General features: G+C 48.2%; 1 protein-coding gene across 2 annotated transcripts in view; it reads left to right on the top strand.

Moving 5' to 3' along the window:
* Positions 1 to 8,835: 8,835 nt before the first annotated feature.
* lgr4 (leucine-rich repeat containing G protein-coupled receptor 4) overlaps positions 8,836 to 21,342 on the top strand; it is a 29,004-nt gene continuing 16,497 nt past the window's right edge. For both annotated transcript variants that reach the window (XM_008291463.1, XM_008291462.1), the window contains exons 1-2: positions 8,836 to 9,539; positions 16,955 to 17,026. In XM_008291463.1, the coding sequence (XP_008289685.1) occupies positions 9,364 to 9,539; positions 16,955 to 17,026 (248 nt within the window). In that variant the 5' untranslated portion in view covers positions 8,836 to 9,363. The remainder of the gene's footprint in view (positions 9,540 to 16,954; positions 17,027 to 21,342) is intronic.

Below are 21,342 nucleotides of genomic sequence, written 5' to 3'. Positions count from 1 at the left end.
ATGGCACCAGAGCAGAGGCCCGGTTAAACCATCATGCTTCATTGCCTGTATCTGGACTCAGCTTCAGAGTCTACAAGCAGCTCCTGGTTCTGGACTTGGACCACGTGTCCTCTACATGATAACACATGAAACAGTCCACACCCACTCTGGTATGCAAGACTCTCGCTACCCAACCCTGTTTTTATTCACACTTATATATTTTATTTCTCAGCCAACCATCCATTGCTGATCACATGGATTGTATGTGAAACAGAAACATGCATTAAACATGTTTTTATCTGTTTTTTGTTTTTTTTAAGTTTCTGCTTTTGCTGCAGCACCAGCTGACAGATCATCCCTCTGAGGAGCTCATTTGGTGAATGTTAGCAAACAGTTGCACACCCAGCACAACATGAGCTTCATCTGGACTCTGACCTAATAAACATGGATTCAATATTCACTCACTGTCATTCAGTTTTGTTTTTGTCCCATCAACTCCTGAAAGAAACATCTCTTTAGCTGCTAAATGCTCGACTGAGTTCAGCAGCTGGTCACGAGCTGTGTCCCTGAGAGCGCTGACGGTGAACCGAAACAAAGACGCTGCAAGGCTCTACAGAACTAACTGCAGGATGGGGTGACAGCTTCCTGTGTGCTGGTCTCTACGAGCAACGTGTCACGTGATGAGTTATCGTTAACGTGAAAATGTTAATTAGAGCATCCAAGTGCTGCTGCTTGTTTGAAGTGGAGCTGCTCAGCGGTTTAATCAACAAGTCATCGTGTTTAATACGATGAACAAACCTTTAATCTATAAACTAATCATGTTAAATACATACAAACAGCTTCCTCTGCCTGAGTCGAGCTACAACAAGTCGAAGCAGTGAAATTAGGTTTTTGAGTGACTTCGATGCTGTCCACCACTGGACACACTTCATTCAGGCACTCTAGTCATTAATGTAGTTTCATCTGCTGTTTTGTTCTCTTCGATATTTCACTTTATTCTGGGTGTGTTTTCATTCTTGTCCTCCTGCCCTGTTCTGCTCATATGAAGCTGTTCTGGATGAAGACAGACGAGTGTTTCTTACAGCAGAGGAGCTGACATTCATGGCTTCAGCGTGCCTTCATCTTAATTTCTCATGTGAAGCATATCTGCAGACAGCTTTCCTGTCGGGGGCAGGAGTCATTACAGCGGCGTGTGAAAGGAGAGCAGTATGGAGCACTGAGAAAGTCTAGCCACTGTGGGGTACTGTTTCTCTTCATAAGAATCCGTGTTGATCAAGAAACCACGAACAAAACGACACGTTCAGCTTCATAACGGAAACATTACAACACATCCGTATGAACGTCTGCACATGTTAAATAACTGTGGCTCTTAGTGCTTGTTGGCATGACGACCAAGACAAACTCTCACAACAGTTTGTTTTCATTTACGTCTTCACACGGCTCAGTGAGAGTGACGGATAAAAGTATTTCTATTAACAGCATGTTTGTAAGATGAAAACATGATTGTTAATTTGAAGGGACTGCATTCTGATATTCAGCCAAAATACCTGACAGCCACCAAACCCAGATGACGCAGTTTTATTTAATGGTCCCACAAAAATGTGTGTTTATTCAAAAAGGCCACGACGAGGAAGTGAGGAGGTACCATGATGGAGGAGTTCTGTCATCCACAGCAGCAGTGGAAGCAGGTTCTGAGTATATGTTCACCTCGTCTGTCACGAAAACTCAACAGATTATGACATTAATAGCAATGTGTTGGTGTTCAGAGGGACTACATAAGAAACATGCCCTGGCCATGCTGTCGAACACATTCTGTCTTACGTCCTAAAACATTTCACAGGAACCATCTGAAAAATGTGCTGGTTTGTCTACTTAACTTTATTAAATCCAAAAAGAGACAACGTGTGCGTTTAGACCCAGTACTTTAACTTATTTCACACCGTGCATGTCCACGATCAGAACATTCACCAGTTGCTGGAACCACAGCCCGTCCAGAGCTCAGTGTTTGACTTGATGTCACACTGCAATCCACCCCACTGATAAAGTACTGCTGGTAATCCAATACCAGTTTCTATAAGTGCTGCAGGTGCGCCTGTGCCTCTGGCTACACGAATACCAAACAGTCACCACACCCTGTGCACCTTGTGCCTTATCCGGCTGACCGCCCTTTCCCCCATGCACCACTGATCATCCCATAATGTGGAAGGTGGAGATGCACCGAGTGTCAGGTGCTGTTTGAATCGGAGCAGCTTGTTCATGGTGGAATTTTATTTATTATGTTGTTTTCGAGGGGAGGAGGAGTGATTACTCAGGAGCAAGGAGACTGATAGACATCAGGTATGAAAAGATGAATTACTGCTGACACGTTGTGAATGTAGACATGTAGAGGTTTAATCTGCTCACATTCTGGTTTCTTGTCCCGTTTTAAGCTTGCAGTCAGCACTTCAGGGCAATCGCTGCCTATCGCTGTCGACAAACGTATGTCCAAGCATCTCATGCATTAAAGTCACACAGCAGGCCAACAAACCCCCAAAACTGGTTCTGTTCATCTGGAACAAAAGAACATGAAGACAGAGGAAAAAGCAGAGAGAAGGTTCTGATGGAGAAGTCCACTGACACCGTTAGATCAGAACAACAAACACAACCCAAGGTGTCTGACATGCAGCTGTCCATGAAAACTAGTCACATGTGAATACAGTCCCTAAAATGTTCACTTAGTCCAGGCCAAGGTTGTGATGTTGGTGGTTGGCCTCCTGGTCACATCTAGACTTGAAGTTATCAGACATCATGTTGGACCTCGTGGCCTGAAGACCCTGCAGAGGAACACTGAGGGTCATGAATTGGAGTCATCAAGACTGTAGAAGGTCTTTACGTTCACTTCAGGCTTTTGTCATCCTATGCTAACAGTGCCATCAGATACGTGTGAAGGCACAAGTGCAGGTGAGTGAACGTCACCAAAGATCTGCGTGAAAGTGGTGCTTTGTTATGACTTTGTATAGCTGGCTGCGCAGCACTACTTAAAGCTAGATCGAAAGGCACTACGGAGTCTTATCCATCACACAGGATGATCAGGGAAGCGTCTGGCCTCCAACAAGCAGCCAGAGTCTGCAAGAACTGACTTCAGCAACAACAAGGACAAGGACTCCTGCAACAGCCCTGATGTCAACGCTCTGGAGCCGCTCTGGAAACACTGGGCCAGCCTGAATCCACAGAAGTACTGCAGCAAGTTCAAGACGTCTGGTGCTGTTTCAGAGACAGAGCCTGGCGACACCAAATAGTGACTGGATTGACTGCACATCAAGCTGGGCTAGGCAGTGTTTGTTCTGGCACCACAGGCCAAGAATTCCACGCTCACCTTTGAGCATTTTGTAATTAAAGTGATCTAAGAGGAAACTGTACTTCTGGCTGTTTAAGGCTTGAGACAGTCGAGCCAATGATATGAGACTTTGGCCAAACACAGCTCAGGGCGATCATATAAAGAGCAGCAAAGTTCACAGCGAAGGTATGATGTGGTGATGCAACCAGGTAAACAGACGACGTTCACCTGGAGATTAGATTAGATTAGATTAGATTAGATTAGATTAGATTAGATTAGATTAGATTAGATTAGACGGCACTTTGTGAGGAAACTCAGCCGTTGCAGCAGTAATGCAGGAACAGGGACAGGAAGAAAAAGAGAACGAATAAACGATAAATAGGAAGAGAATGAGAGTTTGAATCCCAGGTGAAGCCGTGATTAGTGTCGGCTTTGAGCTTGACCGTTTAAACTGTATGTACATGGCCGTGTTCATCCGGTGGGAGGAGCTTAGGAGCTGCAAGAGAAGGGCCGCATTTTAACAGTCTGGCTTTTTTTCTTGCATTTTCCAGATTTCTGCAGCATTAACCAATAAATAAATGCATTTGAGAGTCCAGTTCCTTCAACATTTGCAGAGTCCTGTACGTGCATGAAGACGTAGCATGAAACACCTTAAACTACCAGTGATCAATGCTCACTGGAATGATGGTAACTGTTAAGGTTTCCTGCCACATATTCTGCAGAAAGCCCGGTTCTCCACCTCCATGATGTAGCTGGTTGGTTCTTTACAACATGCTTATGGTGAATTGACCCATATTTAAATAACAAACACCACAGAACACGCCTGTGACCTGCAGCGTTTGGGGGTTGGAGGTCTCTGATGGCAGCTGCTGATTGGTTCAGCTCCTCCTGCTGCTTTCCTGTGTGTTGTGGGTTAAACAGACAAGGAAGTAAAAGGTAGCCCTAAAAACAACAATATGTAATCCCCTCAAGGCAGGAAACGTTGGACCCGGCAGTCTTCACACCAGTGTAGCTTTAATCTCCGTCACCTGTCTGAGGTGTAAAACAGCCTGCGCACTTCTCATCGTAGACTTACGACTTCACTGAATGATCCCAGTCAGGCACATCTGCTGCTGCTGCTGACGAGTTAACTAGTGCTGAGACACTAGTTTACCAAGTCCACATGTTTGTCTTGTGGCGGCTTTTGTGTAATTGTTGAACCAGAAATCAGCCAGTAAGCAGAAGCGTTCTGTCCTGTACTCACTTCCTGTGTCGCATCACAGATAAAGATTTCACCTGATAATCATAGAAAACATAATCCTCTGTTGCTCACAAGTTGATACACGATTGTGTTTTAAGCAACCAGCAACGTTAAAAGAGTCCCACCGACAGTTCAGACTCTACCATCCACTTGCTGGTGCTCTGTATGAAACTTCATGGCCGTGCACTTTGCTGTTTCCAGTGGAGGAGCCAGAGCTGAAGACCCTGTGTGCTGCAGGTGAGGCTCCACGCCAACGCTGTCACATGATTTATCATCAAAACACATCATCCTTCATTTCCAGGCTTCTTTTCTGCAAATCAGCAGTTAATGAGCAACAATACAATAAACCGTCTGCGACGCTCATCCCTGCATGGAGGTAGTTTCCTTCAGTCTGAGCACTGAAACGGCTCTCGTGTTTATTTACACTCCTTCCATCCCATAATAAAGTGCATACTATCATCCATCCATCATCTTTACACCTTCATCCTCACTAGGGTCATGGGGGGGGCGGAGCCTATCCCAGCTGACTCAGGGTGAAGGCAGGTTCACCTGGACAGGTAACCAGTCTATCACAGGGCTACACTTAGAGACAGACAACCAAGCACACTCACATTCACACCTACGGACAATTTACAATCCCCAATTAACCTCAGCATGTTTCTGGACTGTGGGAGGAAGCCGGAGAACCCGGAGAGAACCCACGCTGCACGGGGAGAACATGGAGACTCCACGCAGAAAGATCCCGGGTGTCCTCACCGGGACGCCAACCGGCAACCTTCTTGCTGTGAGGCAACGGTGCTGACCACTGAGCCACATGCAGCCTGCATACTATCGTATTGTATTATATTAATAAATTATCTCATTAAAGAGACTTTTTAACTTTTAAATCTCTGTACTGGCTGATTTTATGAAAGCTTTCTACGACACGGTGTGAGCGTGTGATTACTGACAGGGCGATTTGTTTACAGATCCGAACTGTCCAATAAAATGTAAGCTGTGTCAGCTTCCTGATTGTTACCTCCTAGAATTAATGCCGTTTTTGGTCGGCACAGTGACTGTTCAAAGCTTTTTTGGAAGGTTGCATGTTATTTCTGGCATGCAAATACTCCGCATATTCCTAATTAAAGCTGCTTCATCAGTAGCAAACTGACTGAGACTCTTCAACCTGCACAGTGGGATATTCTCTGTGGCCTCCACTGCTAATGCACGGCAGGAAGTGCACACAAAGCCCGCTACATGACCAGGATGTGGACTTGGTAAAAACAAATAGTTAACCACAAATGAGCAGATATGGACCCTCACTGACCCTCCACAGCTGTGTGAGCAGTTCAGCCTGACTTGTTAGCTTCTGGAAGTCGGCAGTGCTCTGCAGGCTCTCATCTATTCTGTGTGATGCAAACGTGATGCAGTATTTTTATTTATCCATTTACAAACGGACACACTCATAAAGCTGCATGGTGTCGTATTGTACACGCATAGAGGTGACATGTGGCCTCCAACTGCTGATGCACAGCAGCAAGTGAACACAAAGCCCACTAGGAGACCCGCATTTGGACTTGGTAAACACTCGTGTGACCAGAAATCAAGTCACATTTACACACGCTGACCTTCCAGCTGTTTGTGCAGTTTTATCTGACTTCTGTCTGTAGTCAGTGGAGTGCAGTGAGGACTTGGTGCATGTTCTTAGTCAGACTGGTTTGATCAGTCGTACAGGAACACGAGGCAGCAGCCAGACCGCACAGTCCCTCCACAGCTGGGCAACAAGGCTGCACCCAGACAGGAGCTCATGGTCACCCACTGGGCCTCCTGGTGCCGGGACCACGGCCTGGTCACCCACTGGGCCTCCTGGTGCCGGGACCACGGCCTGGTCNTTCAGTGACTGGGACCAGACTGGTTCAGTGACTGGTTCAGTGACTGGGAGCAGACTGGTTCAGTGACTGGTTCAGTGACTGGGAGCAGACTGGTTGAGTGACTGGGAGCAGACTGGTTGAGTGACTGGGAGCAGACTGGTTCAGTGACTGGTTTAGTGACTGGGAGCAGACTGGTTCAGTCACTGGGAGCAGACTGGTTCAGTCACTGGGAGCAGACTGGTTCAGTGACTGGGAGCGGACTGGTTCAGTGACTGGGAGCAGACTGGTTTAGTGACTGGGAGCGGACTGGTTCAGTGACTGGGAGCGGACTGGTTGAGTGACTGGGAGCAGACTGGTTCAGTGACTGGGAGCAGACTGGTTCAGTGACTGGGAGCAGACTGGTTCAGTGACTGGGAGCGAACTAGTTCAGTGACTGGGACAAGACTGGTTCAGTGACTGGTTCAGTGACTGGTTCAGTGACTGGGAGCAGACTGGTTGAGTGACTGGGAGCAGACTGGTTTAGTGACTGGGACCAGACTGGTTCAGTGACTGGGAGCAGACTGGTTNCTGGGCCTCCTGGTGCCGGGACCACGGCCTGGTCCAGTCGCTGGGCCTCCTGGTGCCGGGACCACGGCCTGGTCACCCACTGGGCCTCCTGGTGCTGGGACCACGGCCTGGTCCAGTCGCCAGGACCACGGCCTGGTCCAGTGACTGGGAGCAGACTGGTTCAGTCACTGGGAGTAGACTGGTTTAGTGACTGGGAGCAGACTGGTTCAGTAACTGGGAGCAGACTGGTTCAGTGACTGGTTCAGTGACTGGGAGCAGACTGGTTCAGTGACTGGGAGCAGACTGGTTCAGTCACTGGGAGCAGACTGGTTCAGTGACTGGTTTAGTGACTGGGAGTGGACTGGTTCAGTGACTGGGAGCAGACTGGTTTAGTGGGAGCGGACTGGTTCAGTGACTGGTTTAGTGACTGGTTTAGTGACTGGGAGCGGACTGGTTTAGTGACTGGGAGCGGACTGGTTCAGTGACTGGGAGCAGACTGGTTTAGTGGGAGCGGACTGGTTCAGTCACTGGTTTAGTGACTGGGAGCGGACTGGTTCAGTGACTGGGACCAGACTGGTTCAGTGACTGGTTCAGTGACTGGGAGCAGACTGGTTCAGTGACTGGTTTAGTGACTGGGAGCGGACTGGTTCAGTGACTGGGAGCAGACTGGTTTAGTGGGAGCAGACTGGTTCAGTGACTGGTTCAGTGACTGGGAGCAGACTGGTTTAGTGACTGGGAGCGGACTGGTTTAGTGACTGGGAGCGGACTGGTTCAGTGACTGAGAGCAGACTGGTTGAGTGACTGGGAGCAGACTGGTTCAGTGACTGGGAGCAGACTGGTTTCAGTGACTGGGAGCGGACTGGTTTCAGTGACTGGGAGCAGACTGGTTCAGTGACTGGTTTAGTGACTGGGAGCGGACTGGTCTAGTGACTGGGAGCGGACTGGTTCAGTGACTGGGAGCAGACTGGTTGAGTGACTGGGAGCAGACTGGTTGAGTGACTGGGAGCAGACTGGTTCAGTGACTGGGAGCGAACTAGTTCAGTGACTGGGACCAGACTGGTTCAGTGACTGGTTCAGTGACTGGGAGCAGACTGGTTCAGTGACTGGTTTAGTGACTGGGAGCAGACTGGTTCAGTCACTGGGAGCGAACTAGTTTAGTGACTGGGACCAGACTGGTTCAGTGACTGGGAGCAGACTGGTTCAGTGACTGGTTCAGTGACTGGTTCAGTGACTGGTTGAGTGACTGGGACTGGACTGGTTCAGTGACTGGTTCAGTGACTGGGAGCAGACTGGTTTAGTGACTGGGAGCGGACTGGTTTAGTGACTGGTTCAGTGACTGGGAGCAGTGACTGGTTGAGTGACTGGGAGCAGACTGGTTCAGTGACTGGGAGCGGACTGGTTTAGTGACTGGGAGCAGACTGGTTCAGTGACTGGTTTAGTGACTGGTGCAGTGACTGGGAGCGGACTGGTTTAGTGACTGGTTCAGTGACTGGTTCAGTGACTGGGAGCAGACTGGTTCAGTGACTGGGAGCGAACTAGTTCAGTGACTGGGACCAGACTGGTTCAGTGACTGGTCCAGTGACTGGGAGCAGACTGGTTTAGTGACTGGTTCAGTGACTGGTTTAGTGACTGGTTCAGTGACTGGTTTAGTGACTGGTTTAGTGACTGGGAGCAGACTGGTTCAGTGACTGGGAGCGGACTGGTTTAGTGACTGGTTTAGTGACTGGTCCAGTGACTGGGAGCAGACTGGTTCAGTGACTGGTCCAGTGACTGGGAGCAGACTGGTTTAGTGACTGGTCCAGTGACTGGGAGCAGGGGGGGCTGGCTGCTGCAGGCTGGGCGCTGCGCAGGCCGGGCCCAGTGCCGCAGGTTGTCCGGTAGGGTGCCGCCGAGCTGCAGACGCGCTGTTGATGTGAGGAGCAGAGGAGGGAACGTGAGGAATGGCTGAACACTGACGGTGATCTCCTGCAAGCAAACAGCCGTCCTGAGGACCGGACCGCCGCCGGACCTCCTCCTCCTTCTTCTCCTGTTTTTATCGCTGGTACCGACGCGCCGCTGTTTTATCGGTATTTCGGGTTATTTCATGGGACCAGGAAAACGTAAAGAAACGCACGGTAGCTCCTGCCGCCGCCGCCGCGCCGTGTTCATGGACTAACCGACACACGGGCTGAGCAATGCTCCGCGGAAGGTAGCAGGTCGCTCCGTTAGCTAGCAGCTAGCCTCGCGTGTCCGCTGGATGAGGAGGTGGTCGGTCGGTGGGTCCGTGGCTCGGTCCGTGGCTCGGTGGGCTTGTTGTTGAGCTTCAGCTCCGCCACATGAGAAGTCGACGTCCGGAGCGGAGCAGACAATAGGCCGCCTCTCTCTCGGCTTATTTCGTGGTATTTTATCGCCGCCGCCACCTGAACCGACGCCGCCGTGAGACGGGGGGTACCATGGGTCTGTTCTGGATATGTCTGTGGTGTTTGCTCCGTCCCGGTGCCGCCGGTCAAGGGCAGTCGGCGGCCGTGTGCTCGCCGTCATGCAGCTGCGATGAAGATGGGGGCGCAGACTGCTCCGGGAGAGGACTCACCGCCGTCCCGGCCGGGCTCAGCACGTTCACCTACTACCTGTGAGTATGACCCGGGACAGAACCAGGCCTCAGAGGTTCTGTTTACAGAGCAAGTGCATGATGAACATCAGAGTAAAGTTGTGCCAGAGGACCGTCCTCATGTGTGGAGCCGTGTCCACCTCCTGGACCTGGCTGACTAACTAGCTCCACCTGGTAAACAGCTAACCAGCCGCTAGCAGCTTCATGAGGGCGGCTACAAGTTCTGAACACACACAGAACCGAACAGATGCAGAGCTGCAGCTAACGGCTCCAGGACCAGCAGCTGTTTGACTGCTTTTTGTAATAAGTTCTCATTTAAGTCACTTTTTCATGGCGCTGCAGTGATTAACCAATTAGCTGACAGCTTGGCTACCTGCCTGATTTGATAGGAGAACAGGTGAGTCCTGTGGTTCTGGTTCCAGAGTAAACCTGCAGCTGCTCAACATTGTTCTCCTTTTTCTGACCAAACACTAATAAGTCATCGACCCATTTTGTTCTGAACGTTTTCTGGTTCCGAGGATGCAGATGCACAGATTTGATTTGATTTGACTGGTTTTGTTGTTCACAGAACCGGGTCAGGTCAGGAGGTCACCCTGGACTCTGGACATTTATTATTCGCTGTCAGTTGTTGCGTGGCGTCTACAGCGGGTCAGAATCCGGGTAAAATGTACATCTGAAGTTCCTAAAACCAAACTAATGTCTTGAAATTGCCTCCCAAAGGTCCAAAATCTAAAGTTTTCACAACCATTAAAAGTTGAAGCAGCATCGCAGCCTGACAGGATGCAGTGAATGTTTTCAAAGACTAGATGTTGAGCAGCTCTGAGACGTCCTCTGGTCATCGATGGACATGATGATGAGCTTCTTCTGCTCTTGGACCAACGTGGTCATTCTGCTGTGAAGCACATGATGCTTGTTTCCAGAAGCCAGACCAGCATTTAAAGTACTTTTCAAAGTTTTAATGTCTCAGCTTTGCATTTCTGTTCTACTGAAACGAGTCCCTCATGCAGCTGCAGCAGTGGTTGTTGCAGTCTTAGACTTAGACTTAGACTTAGCCTTAGCCTTAGCCTTAGACTTAGCCTTAGCCTTAGACTTAGCCTTAGCCTTAGACTTAGCCTTAGCCTTAGACTTAGACTTAGCCTAGGTCTAATAGATTTAAACATGAGTTTGGCTCCAGACAAACATTTTTTATGTCGGTGTTTTGGGGGCATCAAACGAGCCACCTGAAGGCAGATTACTGGTAGAAACTTTCAGCTTTCTGAGTTGGTGTCAGAGCTGCTCTGTGACTGAGTCGCTCAGTGATGTCCAGCGTGCTGAGGTCACCAATAGGGATAGATCTGGTGAGTAATGCGTGGACAGCAGCCAGCGGCGCCTTGTTCCTCGTGCTGCTCATGTTGTACAGAACATGTAGGAGTCCAGGTGGGGCCGTTATCACGTTGTCCTCCAGAAGTCACACTCACAGTTTACTGCTTCAAGTCACTCACTGTTGTAAAAGGTGGAGGACCTGACAGCAGGTAGGTGTGTGTGGAGTGGTGCAGCTACAGCGGTGATGACACGCTGTGTTTCATAACCTCTGGGTTAATCACAAACCAAAGTAACCGGCTGCTAGAACAAACGGTGACTTTAGCTTCACAGAGGCGTGTGTCTGTTTCCAACACGTTTAAGAAAATCCTCGTGGTTGGACTTTTTGAGGGTGTAGACTGTGTCCCTGTTTGTGGAAACCTGTGTGCTGCTCCTTCGGTGCACCAGAGCCGACGGCGTGCCACTTGAAATCACCATTGTTATAAAGTGTGAGGTAAACTAAACAGAGGAAGTGGATTCATGTCACACTGGGCCTTGTGCTCACCGCTGAACCTCTCAGAGACTCCTTCCTTTGGGATGAAGTGCTGCCATATATCACAGGCAGGCTGACATCTCAATCACAACACTAACTTTGTTTTCACAAACTGATATCGGCCTGACTGCCACTCTGCAGGCCAGTTTCATGCCAAAATGGAAAGCGGTGTGTTGTTTTCAGGCTTGTGCTGTCTTCTGTTCTCACAGTCTGCCCTGCACACAGTAATCTAAATGCTCTGTGACAGCTTTTAAACACTGAACTGCTTAATGGATTCACTTCAGACTTTTAAAAGTATGTGAAAGGTTGTTTGTCCCTCTCTCTGTCCTGCTCTCATTTGTTCTCCTGGTCTCTTGAACTTTGGTTGTCCTCTCCCACTCCCTCTGTCTTTTGTATGTGCAGCAGTGGGGTTAGGGATCATGATGGATTAGTGAGACATATTGCAGCTGCACGGCTGCTTCTCTCAGGGCGAACACGTCCACAGCGCGCTGCTGATGTGTGAAGGGAATATCGCATGTGTTGTGTTTTCTCATTGCACTGCTTGGCATTTATTTGTGTGTGTTTGGAGTTGGTGTGATGCCACAGAGACACTAACAAAGGCAGAAACTAGCTAGAAGAATCTTTTATTGGTAACAGAAAAGAATGTGTGCAAACATGAAGACAGCCACCTGTACATATATTATTATTACATATGCAGCCGCAGCAGCAGTCCAAAGGTAACGACGTGACCTCATTACAAGGACGAGTGTTGCAGGCTGTTTAGTGTATTGTCGTCTATCTGCTGTTGAGTTGGAGAAAAAAACCCAACTTGGAGACAGAAGACCCTGCGTTTTTACTATAAATCATGTGACAGTGTTGGCGTGGACTCGTACCTGCAGCCCACAGGGGCCCGAGTTCTGGCTGCTGTAATGGAAACAGCCCTGCTGCAGAAAAGCAGATGAGAGAAAGGCCCCTCAGCCAGTAACAAAGCAAACACTCCTTCTGAAGGTATGTGGTTTACCTGTCACTGGCTCTCTGTGGAGGCGCTTTCTTGGGTGTAACGTCTGCACGAGCTGTGGTTCATCTGAAGGTAACATGAGGGGTTATTACAGCCCACGTCTCAGTTGTGTCACAGTGAGACCCGGGGCAGACGGAGGGGTGGCCTCAGGGGTCTTGCACTCTGCTGGTGGAGCTTCACCATTGGTGCCCTCGATCCATTTTTAACTGAATGATACTTTTGTTCTTGGTCAGCAGAGGTGAAAGGAGCCAGTCAGTGGTTCCCGCTCCCAAACAGGATGAGCCGTGGACGGGCGAATATTAACGCTGCCCCCGCCCCGCTCTCTGAGTCCTTAACTCTGTCCTCCATTTCTACACCTAGTCCCATCCCCCAGCCACACAGCCGCGAGCTGCTCCTCACTTCACATGGTCAAGACCTGGTGGCTGGTTTTCAGAAATGAGAGATTTGCTCAGGCTGAGTTCAGTAAAGTTTAGCTTTTAGGTGGTTCATGAGGTGACTGCAGCCTTTTTTTGTTTGTGTTGCAGTGACCATTCGAATAGCAGATGTGGCTCCGTTGATGTGGAGGGACCTGCTGTGTTGGCTGGAAATAACTGTCCAGGCTTTACTGTCAGTACGACACGACTGAGCCGCTGAGTTGGTCGTCATACTGGGTCTAAGAGCATTTTGTTAGACTCAAGAAAACGAAAACGAATTTGAGGCCATATTTCAATCTTGCGCAGGGATACGATGGATGGATGGATGGACGGACAGACAGACAGATAGATAGATGTAGCTTTATTGATCCCTGGATAAGACGTGCATCATGTAAAACGTGTTTCCTTAATAGTGCACATTTCACATTTAATGCTAATTTTAATTGCTTCAGAAGTTCAGCAGTTCTCTGGTTGGATTCACAGCCTGCTTTGTGTTTTCACATCATTTAGTCTCTAAAACCAGAGGAAGTAGTGAAACAGTGGCACATGTCTTTACAGAGGAAATAGTGTAATGAGTTCAAGGGAAATTAAAAATAGCGTGTGAACTGGCAGTGAGCTGATAAACTGCTCCTCACATCTGACCAGATGAAAACACTTGAACCATCTGAGTGATCAGCTGATGCCGGCTGACCTCACCGTCCTGCTAACCGGCTCTGTCAGAAACATGAATGGAGGCGTATTGTCTCTATAAATACCATCACATGTCTTCAGCTAATCAGCTTCAGATCTATATTAATCACTTGTGTACAAGCTGTGTTTTTTTCTGGAACCACAGTCACTCTTCTCTGGCTGCCAGCTGGGGTGTATGAAACGGTATAACAGGAGACGTCGTCCTGGTCAACAGCTTAACCACCTGAACCGCACATCGCCATAGCAACAGGCCTTCTGCTCTGTTGTAGGTTAACTTCAGGTGGACGGACTGAACCGTGTGCTTGTGAATGTGCTATTGTACGTTTTACGACCTAGAAGTCATAATATGGCATTCTTTTACATAAACTCAGGTTTATTGTGAGTCTGTGTGAGGAACGGTTGTTGTTCAGAGTGTGATCACAACACAGACAGGTTGTGTGTTGCAGACCTTCTGGCTCCAGTGTGTGGTCGCCGCATGCTGCGTCTTTGGAGCATTGTTGTAAATGTAAGGATCTGAAATGCAGAGGAGTCATTTGTTCAGACGAAGACATGATGGCAGGATGTGACATGAACATGCTGGATGTTCTGATCCACATCAGTAGAAGTTAGACATGAATGGCAACAGGCTTTTTATGAGTTTTTAAGGCTTTGGATGAGAATTTGTTGCTGTGTTCAGCTAATGAATGGCTTGCTGTTCCCACTCTGAGGGAAGGTTTTCATTCTTGCACCTGCGTTATGGGTCAACTGTTAGCTTTGACTTCTATCAGACCACAGGTCCACATCTTCTCCGGCAGCGTCTGTTCTGACCAGGCTTGACTTGTGCTGCACTCGTTCTGGACCTTCTGCTGAAGCTCCTCTGGGAACCGATGACGTCTCCAGTTACGTTGCAGTGGTTCTTGGTTTATGATCTCGGTTTAAGTCCTTGACTGGTTTCTGCTTTGGTTCGGTCAGGCGCTGGCTTTAGGGAGGATCAGGATAACTGGTGTTTTCTTGTCCTGACAACGAATCCTATTGTGCCGTCAGAAATGGTTGTACACAGTTTCACAACAGGTGGATTTATGGGGTGGTTGAAGCGGCTGTGCAGCGGTCACGCCCAGTGTTTTTCAGGTGGAAGTACGTGTGTAGTAATAGCTGAGCTTATTGTTAAGGCCTCGTTTGTGTGTGTGTTTGTGCTGACGGTTGTGTTTTCTGAAACTTCTTCTGGATGTTTTATTTGATATCTTGTCAAATACACTAAGTTTTCCACAGATCACCGCTATGAGGCGGTCCTGAGGATGTGTAGTCGACAGATGTTTTGGTCGACATCTTTTTTTTTGAAAAACATGCTTTTTTAGGATGCTTCAGCTTCGTAACGGAGAAATAAACATACATGTGTTGCATGCAGATGCACAAACGCTGTAAATTCACAACTACAACATCCCTGAAGCAGAAGTAGGTGCGGTTGGCTGAAGGTTTTCTAGAGCCCAGCGTTTGTGCTGATCATCTCATCCATCCACAGCATTCACCGCTCTGGCTAGCAGCTCACTAGCTCTCTCGTAGCTGCGTCTTAGTTGTGCTCATTTGCTGCTTTTGTTTTATTCATTCATGATAGGACGCTGGATGACTTTGGGTTCGACCCGTTGGACCTACGCAGCATGCGCGTTGGGAGCTGTGATGGTAGAAATGGTGGTTTTTCTGTATTTACTGACATTTTGTAGACCGAACAGAAAATGAAGAAGTGTGGCTACGAGAGGAATTGTAATTAGCAAATGCATTTAAGCACATGAAGGTTTATTTAATTAGAAATCAGGATTAGTTAGCTGCCACGTTGCAGCTCACACCGACTGCACAGACAGCGAATTATTAATGATTAATGAGCGAGTATGTCTACAAATGAAACACGGAAGTCTGAGTCACCTGATGAGCAGAATGTGTTTTTGCAGGAGTTGTGTTTGACTTTTAGAATATGTTCATGCTTTACCTTTGCAGCTGTATTTTCCTCTGCTCTCAGCATATCTTCCTCAGATCATCTGCTTCCTCGCTGCCAGAGTGAAGCCAAAAGGCACATGGGATAGGAATTCACAGATACCTGTTTGTAGAAGCGTTTAGGCTTGTCACCATTTATCACAGCTGCATTTTTAGTGTCCTCTTCAATCTGTCTTAGCAGGGACAGGCCAGGACCTTGATGAGTAAAGCAGTCGGACGCAGAGGGAGGGAGGAAGTGTGATAGAGTCATGCAGGCCTCTTGTCCTCCCCAGCCCTGCATGCGGTTCAGACCAGTCAACAGTCTGTGGAAGATTTAGTCAAACGGTTTAAAATGTGGTTAGGGATGTATCCGTCTGACCACCGGCGGCGGCGGATCTGCAGCAGCGGTTGCAGAACAGCACCAGAGATGTTGTCAGGGAAGGAGAAAGCCATACGGGGTGGGTGGATGTTGATGGAAGTGTTGTTGTAGCTGCATAGTCTATAAAGTAATAGGATAAGCAGGTAAGGGGAGCTGGCACCGCCGCGATGAGGAGGGTTCTGTCAGGGCCCGCCTTTAAGGCTTCTGTGTGTGTGTGTGTGTGTGTGTTCGGGTCTGCAGAGGAAGGGCAATATGATCCTTGCAGGATTCAGGGGCCCACACAGAAGGTCCAAGAGAGATCTGGCAGTGAAATTCAAGATGGCCAGTTGGGAGAGTGGGGGGTGGTACAGGGGGTTTCTTCTTCTGTGAATCCCGGATGTGTTTTCAGGCCTGATTGTGCCAGCTCTTCACATATGGCATCTGGGGGCCGTTTCTTTGAAGCAGGTTAGTGAATTCCTCATCAAGATTAGGGCTCCAGACGTGAGCGAGGCCTCCTCCGAGCCGCTCAGCCTTTTGTCTCCTCTTTTGTTGTAGCAGTCCTTTACTTTTCAAAGCCTTTGGAAACAGCACACTGCTTCTGCTACAGCAGCTAGCATGTGCATATGAATGTGTTCTTTTGGTTGTCATTATGAAGATGTAAACACACATGCTCGCATTAGGTTTGGCGGGTAAGCAAATCAGGTCCTGTGTGCATATTTTTCATGCTGCTACACGCCTATCTTTACTTGTTGATTTGTCAAATGAAGATCCCTGGGGCTAGAGAGAAGGGCTTTTCAAGGCTTTTTTTGTTGAGGTTCGATTCATGCAGGCACAGTCAGAGACCTAAAGCTGCTATAGGAGATGGCTCACCCAGCTGCCCTGCTGTCTGCCATTTACCACCACAGTCACAAACTGGATGGTGTTCATATGGTGAGTCCAGGGTTTACTCCATCAACAGGGCTCCATACTCAGATGGTTTGAGAATTGAGTTTCTTATTTAAATCTGAGAAAATCCAAGTAATCCAAAGTTCATAGAACAGGTGAAGAGGGCGCCGCTGTGATTCAGTGCAACAGAACATGAAGCATTAAAGCACAATAACTGTCCACAGAATAAGAGCAAGAACATGAATAAAATGTCTGTTGTTGGAAACACTGTGAATGTCCTAATGAGCACATTTACTGACTTTCCTTCTGCTTCCACAGAGACCTGAGCATGAACAACATCACTGAGCTTCCAGCATATGTGTTCAAGAACTTCCCCTATCTGGAGGAACTGTGAGTACATGCCCCCTTTTCTCTTGTTCATGATGTATTTACTCTGCACTGTGTTGACATGAGGGCTGGTCTTTATGATATGCACCTGGCTGTTGGAGTGTGTGCTGGAAAACACACAGTGTAGGAGCCCAGCATGCCCTTCTGCTCAGCCCAGGAGATAAGGTTCCCAATCACTCACCATTCATGAATCCAACAAGGGCACTCATGAAAGGTGCAGTAAAGCTCGATTAAAGAAGGCGAGGTGAGACAGCGTGTGTTGGAGCAACAGTCATGTGACATCCTGTGTGGATTTCTGCTTTTAAGGGATTATCAGGGTGGCCGCGGCCCGTCTGCGCCGTGGGCCTTTGTTGAGTGGCGCACATCTAATCTGGGTGGGTGTTATTTCTTTACTCTTTAAATACTCTGCTGTCTGGCTCGGCGCTGCTGGGAGTCAGAGATAAAATCTGTCTACCTGATATCAGGTAACATGCGGCCCTGAGAATGCAAACTGACCAGCGCGTGAACGCATCGCGCCGCTGCAGCGCCGCTCGGCCTCTGCAGGCGGCTCGTTTCAGCTCTTGTGCGTCTTTCAGCCGGCCGAGTCTTCACCCTCGTCTTTTCCATACACCACTCCAATCTGCTTTGTTGAAAGGCAATTTACTTTTCATCGCATTGTGTGGAGGAATGCACGGCAGGAAGGAAGAGGGCAAAACAATGGTTTCCATGGCAACAGGGCTAAAACCCACCCAGCGCTGCTGTCTTTAGAGTTCGGCCCGTCCAAGGTGGTGGTGCTGCCACTGACTGTGTGTTTTTTGAAGACAGACGTTGTGATTGACATAAACCCTTAGCTCGTTTCTGTGTTTGTTTAACCTTTTTCTCGTGTCGCTGAACTTTGCTGGATGACTTTTTGGCTCCGAGGCTGCAGCAGCGCCACTGAACCGGACCATGGGCCCTGAGGCCAGAGGCAAGAGAGGAAGAGAAGACAGAGTGGGCCATCCTCATACAGGACAGCAGCACAGACCAGGGAGGAAAACTCCCTCCTTCTCAGTCACGCAATCTCCTCCACTCTGTTTCTTTCTTGCCAAAGGCACAACAAAGCTCGACAGACGTGATGACAGAGGCGTTCTCTGTCTGCTTTGCAGTGTGTTGATACTCCTGAAGGTAACCTGGCTGATGGGCTCGCTGTGGTCATCCCAGTCAGCCTTCTGCTGCGGCGCTGACAGAATGACATTATTGTTGTATTAATGGTTTTTATAGCTCACGCTTCGGTCGGTGCATCTCGTTTGATGTGCGTTGTGTTGCATCCATTTGTGTGAAACGTGCTGCTCAGAGTGTGTTTCTGTCTGTAGTGCTGTTTTGTTAGTGGTGTGAATATCTCTGAATGTCATGCTATTAAATCTACACATCTGGATGAACTGAGGCATTGCCAATACATGGAGCTGTAATTAAATATGACTGACATCAGTCTTCAGTGAAGAGTCTGATAGGTTTGTTCTGATCCGTTACTGTGTGCTGAAGTGAAGGATTTTGGACGTACCGACTGAATTATAGGCTCAGAGGTTGGAGTTTGTTATCCTCAAGGTTAGTTTACTGTGTGGCCCATTAAACCATTTTTCTTGAACACTCCCCACAGTTTCACATGTCTGCTCACCATGGACTCATTCTACTGCAATGGGAAGTCCAGAGCTTCTGTGGAAACAGCTCCATGGTGGCTAGAAGCAGAGAGGTCCTCCTAGAAGTCAACAAAGTTATGCTGCTATTAATCATAACAAGAGAAGAAGCCAAAGGTGGACTTCCTGGAGACTGGGATGGACAGCAGTTTTCCAAGTGACCAAAGTGTTACCAATACTGGAAAACATGTGACCCGTCGTACTGGAGCTGTTGTGCCAAACATATGTGTCCTGTGAGACACTGCCTACAGCCCAGTTCAGCTGATGACCTCCTCTGTGTATGTCTGAGGTGTGACTGATGTTGTGATGTGGTGTCTAAAGCAGTTCCATTTAGAAATAAAGCCTTGCCTCTATTTAGAGACAGTCAATGTGCAACATGTGATTTTTTCTGTTGGGAACAGAAGAAGCACTCGACTGATGTCGTCCACAGTTAACCCAAAACATCAGAACTAGACACTTCACCACGTCTCGTATGGTCACCGCCTTGTACCTTCTCCCTCTGTCGTTACACAACTGTATTTGTTGGTAATCATCTGTACAACCAGCAGGGATCTGTCCCAGTCCCACCACAGCAGTGCTTTAACACTGCACATGGGCACGATGAGGACGGCTTTTACTTCTGGGACCAGAGGGGCCTGAAATAGCTCCTTTCACAGCTTTGTTATTATTACAGATCATTGAAAACTGTCACACGAGCATTTCCACTGCCAACATGTCCACAGGAAGTGAAGTCATGGCTTATCATAACAGCTACCTGCACCAACAGCGCTACAGAAAGGTGTGCGTGACACATGTGGGGGCATGTTGTGGGGGAGGGGTCCTGGTTTGGATTTACCCGGAGCGGTTTCCCGAATAGGCTTAATTTCTCCTATTATAACACAAATGTAGATCCCAGTCCCGGCTCTTTCTGTCGTCTAAGCAGTATGTGTTCATTTGCTGCTGTCTGGGGCTGTCTGTTTCTGTTTCTTTCTGCTTTCTTTATTCTTTTGTGGCTTTGCTGTTGACAGAGGTAGACCTGTGGGAGTGGTGTTGCACAAGGAGAGGATTTAGCCTTTCCTCAGTGAGATCCATCAGAGCCCTGGGGGGACAGGTGCTGAATTCACTGAAAGATGCAGGAGACGCTGTTGGTGTTGTGAAACCTGGAGGACTTCTGAATGGTTTGTCAAACCACGTTTTCATGCGGTGATTAGCAGTTGGTGCTGAAGGAGCTGGTCGCGTTGCATTAGCCACGCTGGTCACCGTGTGATGGACGCGAACAGGAATGAGTCAGCGGCTGCAGACAGACTCAGTCAGGTTCAATCTGTAGGTGTCCACATGCGTGCAGCAACTTGCTCTGCAGTCAGAACTGTGAACGCACATCATGGTCTTTATTAATTAGTTTCAGATCTAATTTCAGAAAGCTGCTGCCAGACATCTGTTTGACAGATTGTGGCTGAGTAGAGACGCTCACACTCGCTGGTGGCTCGGTGGTGTTGTGAATTGTGGAGTTCAGCTGTGGTGGTAATCTGCTGGGTTTGCCTCAAAGTCGGTCTGAACTGACTGCCTGTTTATAGAGCTGCTGAGCGTTCACGTTCTGATGTGAAAGCTCTGGTCAACCACAGCACATTAAACAGTAAACAGGCTCTGTGATCAGACAAAGATCTGGTTGAATGTGTTCAGAGCCGCTGGTCTGCTGCTGACGAGACCAGAGGACCTTCAGTAGGTTGTTGTTTTATAGCCAGGTTTCCATCCTTATGCATATTTTAACCAAATTTAAAGAAAAAAAAAAAGTTAAATAAAATAGGAATTAATGTCTACTTCCATCTTCTAAATTTATGCAAATATGAGGAGTGGGAGGTGATTCTACGGTCGGCTGCTGAGGCAGAGAGCGATGCCACAGCAAGAAGAGCAAACCTCACGCAGTCAAACAGCGTAGGAAGCATCATGGAAAGTTTTAGTGGATGTTTAAGTTTGGTGCCTGGGTACCTCCTGATTTATCTGCGTTAGGATTAAGGGTGAGATAAAAATGCAAAGGGCTAGCTGTGGTATAAATATCAAATAAGGTGTCATTGTGATATGAGGATCATTGCCTACAGCCACAATCAGCCGTGTGACCAAAATAAACATGATGTGATCTGCTGTGCTTTTGATGGTTTTAATAAGGTATTTCATTTTGTTTCTTACATTTTGTGCCTTCAAGGACAATAGATTTACAAAACATGTGGCTGTCTTATTGTCGATTTTAGATTCAGTAAATAAATGGTGTTTTTCTTGGAGGGCCAGATTTGGGTCATGTTTGCCTCCCACTGACATACAGTATACTCATTGTACAGACAAGTATTTTGGTCTCCAATGGAGTCAGGGCTGTTCTTGTTGTGCTGCTTGAACGTCTGACAGCGGACCTGAGGGCTGTACTACGAAGCCAGTTTGACATAGCTGGGCTTTGTAAGCCGGCTCAGTGATGATGAGTCTCACGAAGGTGGTTCAGCTTTCTTTGCCAACTCAGACTTTCTGCTGCAGCTGCTTCAGTCAGCTCCTTGTTTTAATGGAGAACAATGAGGAACATCACCATGATGCCGCTACTGTAAACGGTGGAGACAGGAATGCTGGTAGAAAGTGTTCAACGTGTTCATAGAGAATATTTAGTGATGCAGCCGCTGGTTTCCAGCTGACAGCTGCACGTTAAAC

Source organism: Stegastes partitus, unplaced genomic scaffold (genome assembly GCF_000690725.1).
Source record: "Stegastes partitus isolate 25-593 unplaced genomic scaffold, Stegastes_partitus-1.0.2 Scaffold744, whole genome shotgun sequence".
In the NCBI taxonomy this organism is placed as follows: Eukaryota; Metazoa; Chordata; class Actinopteri; family Pomacentridae; genus Stegastes; species Stegastes partitus.
This window is presented reverse-complemented; position numbering and strand designations above follow the sequence as displayed.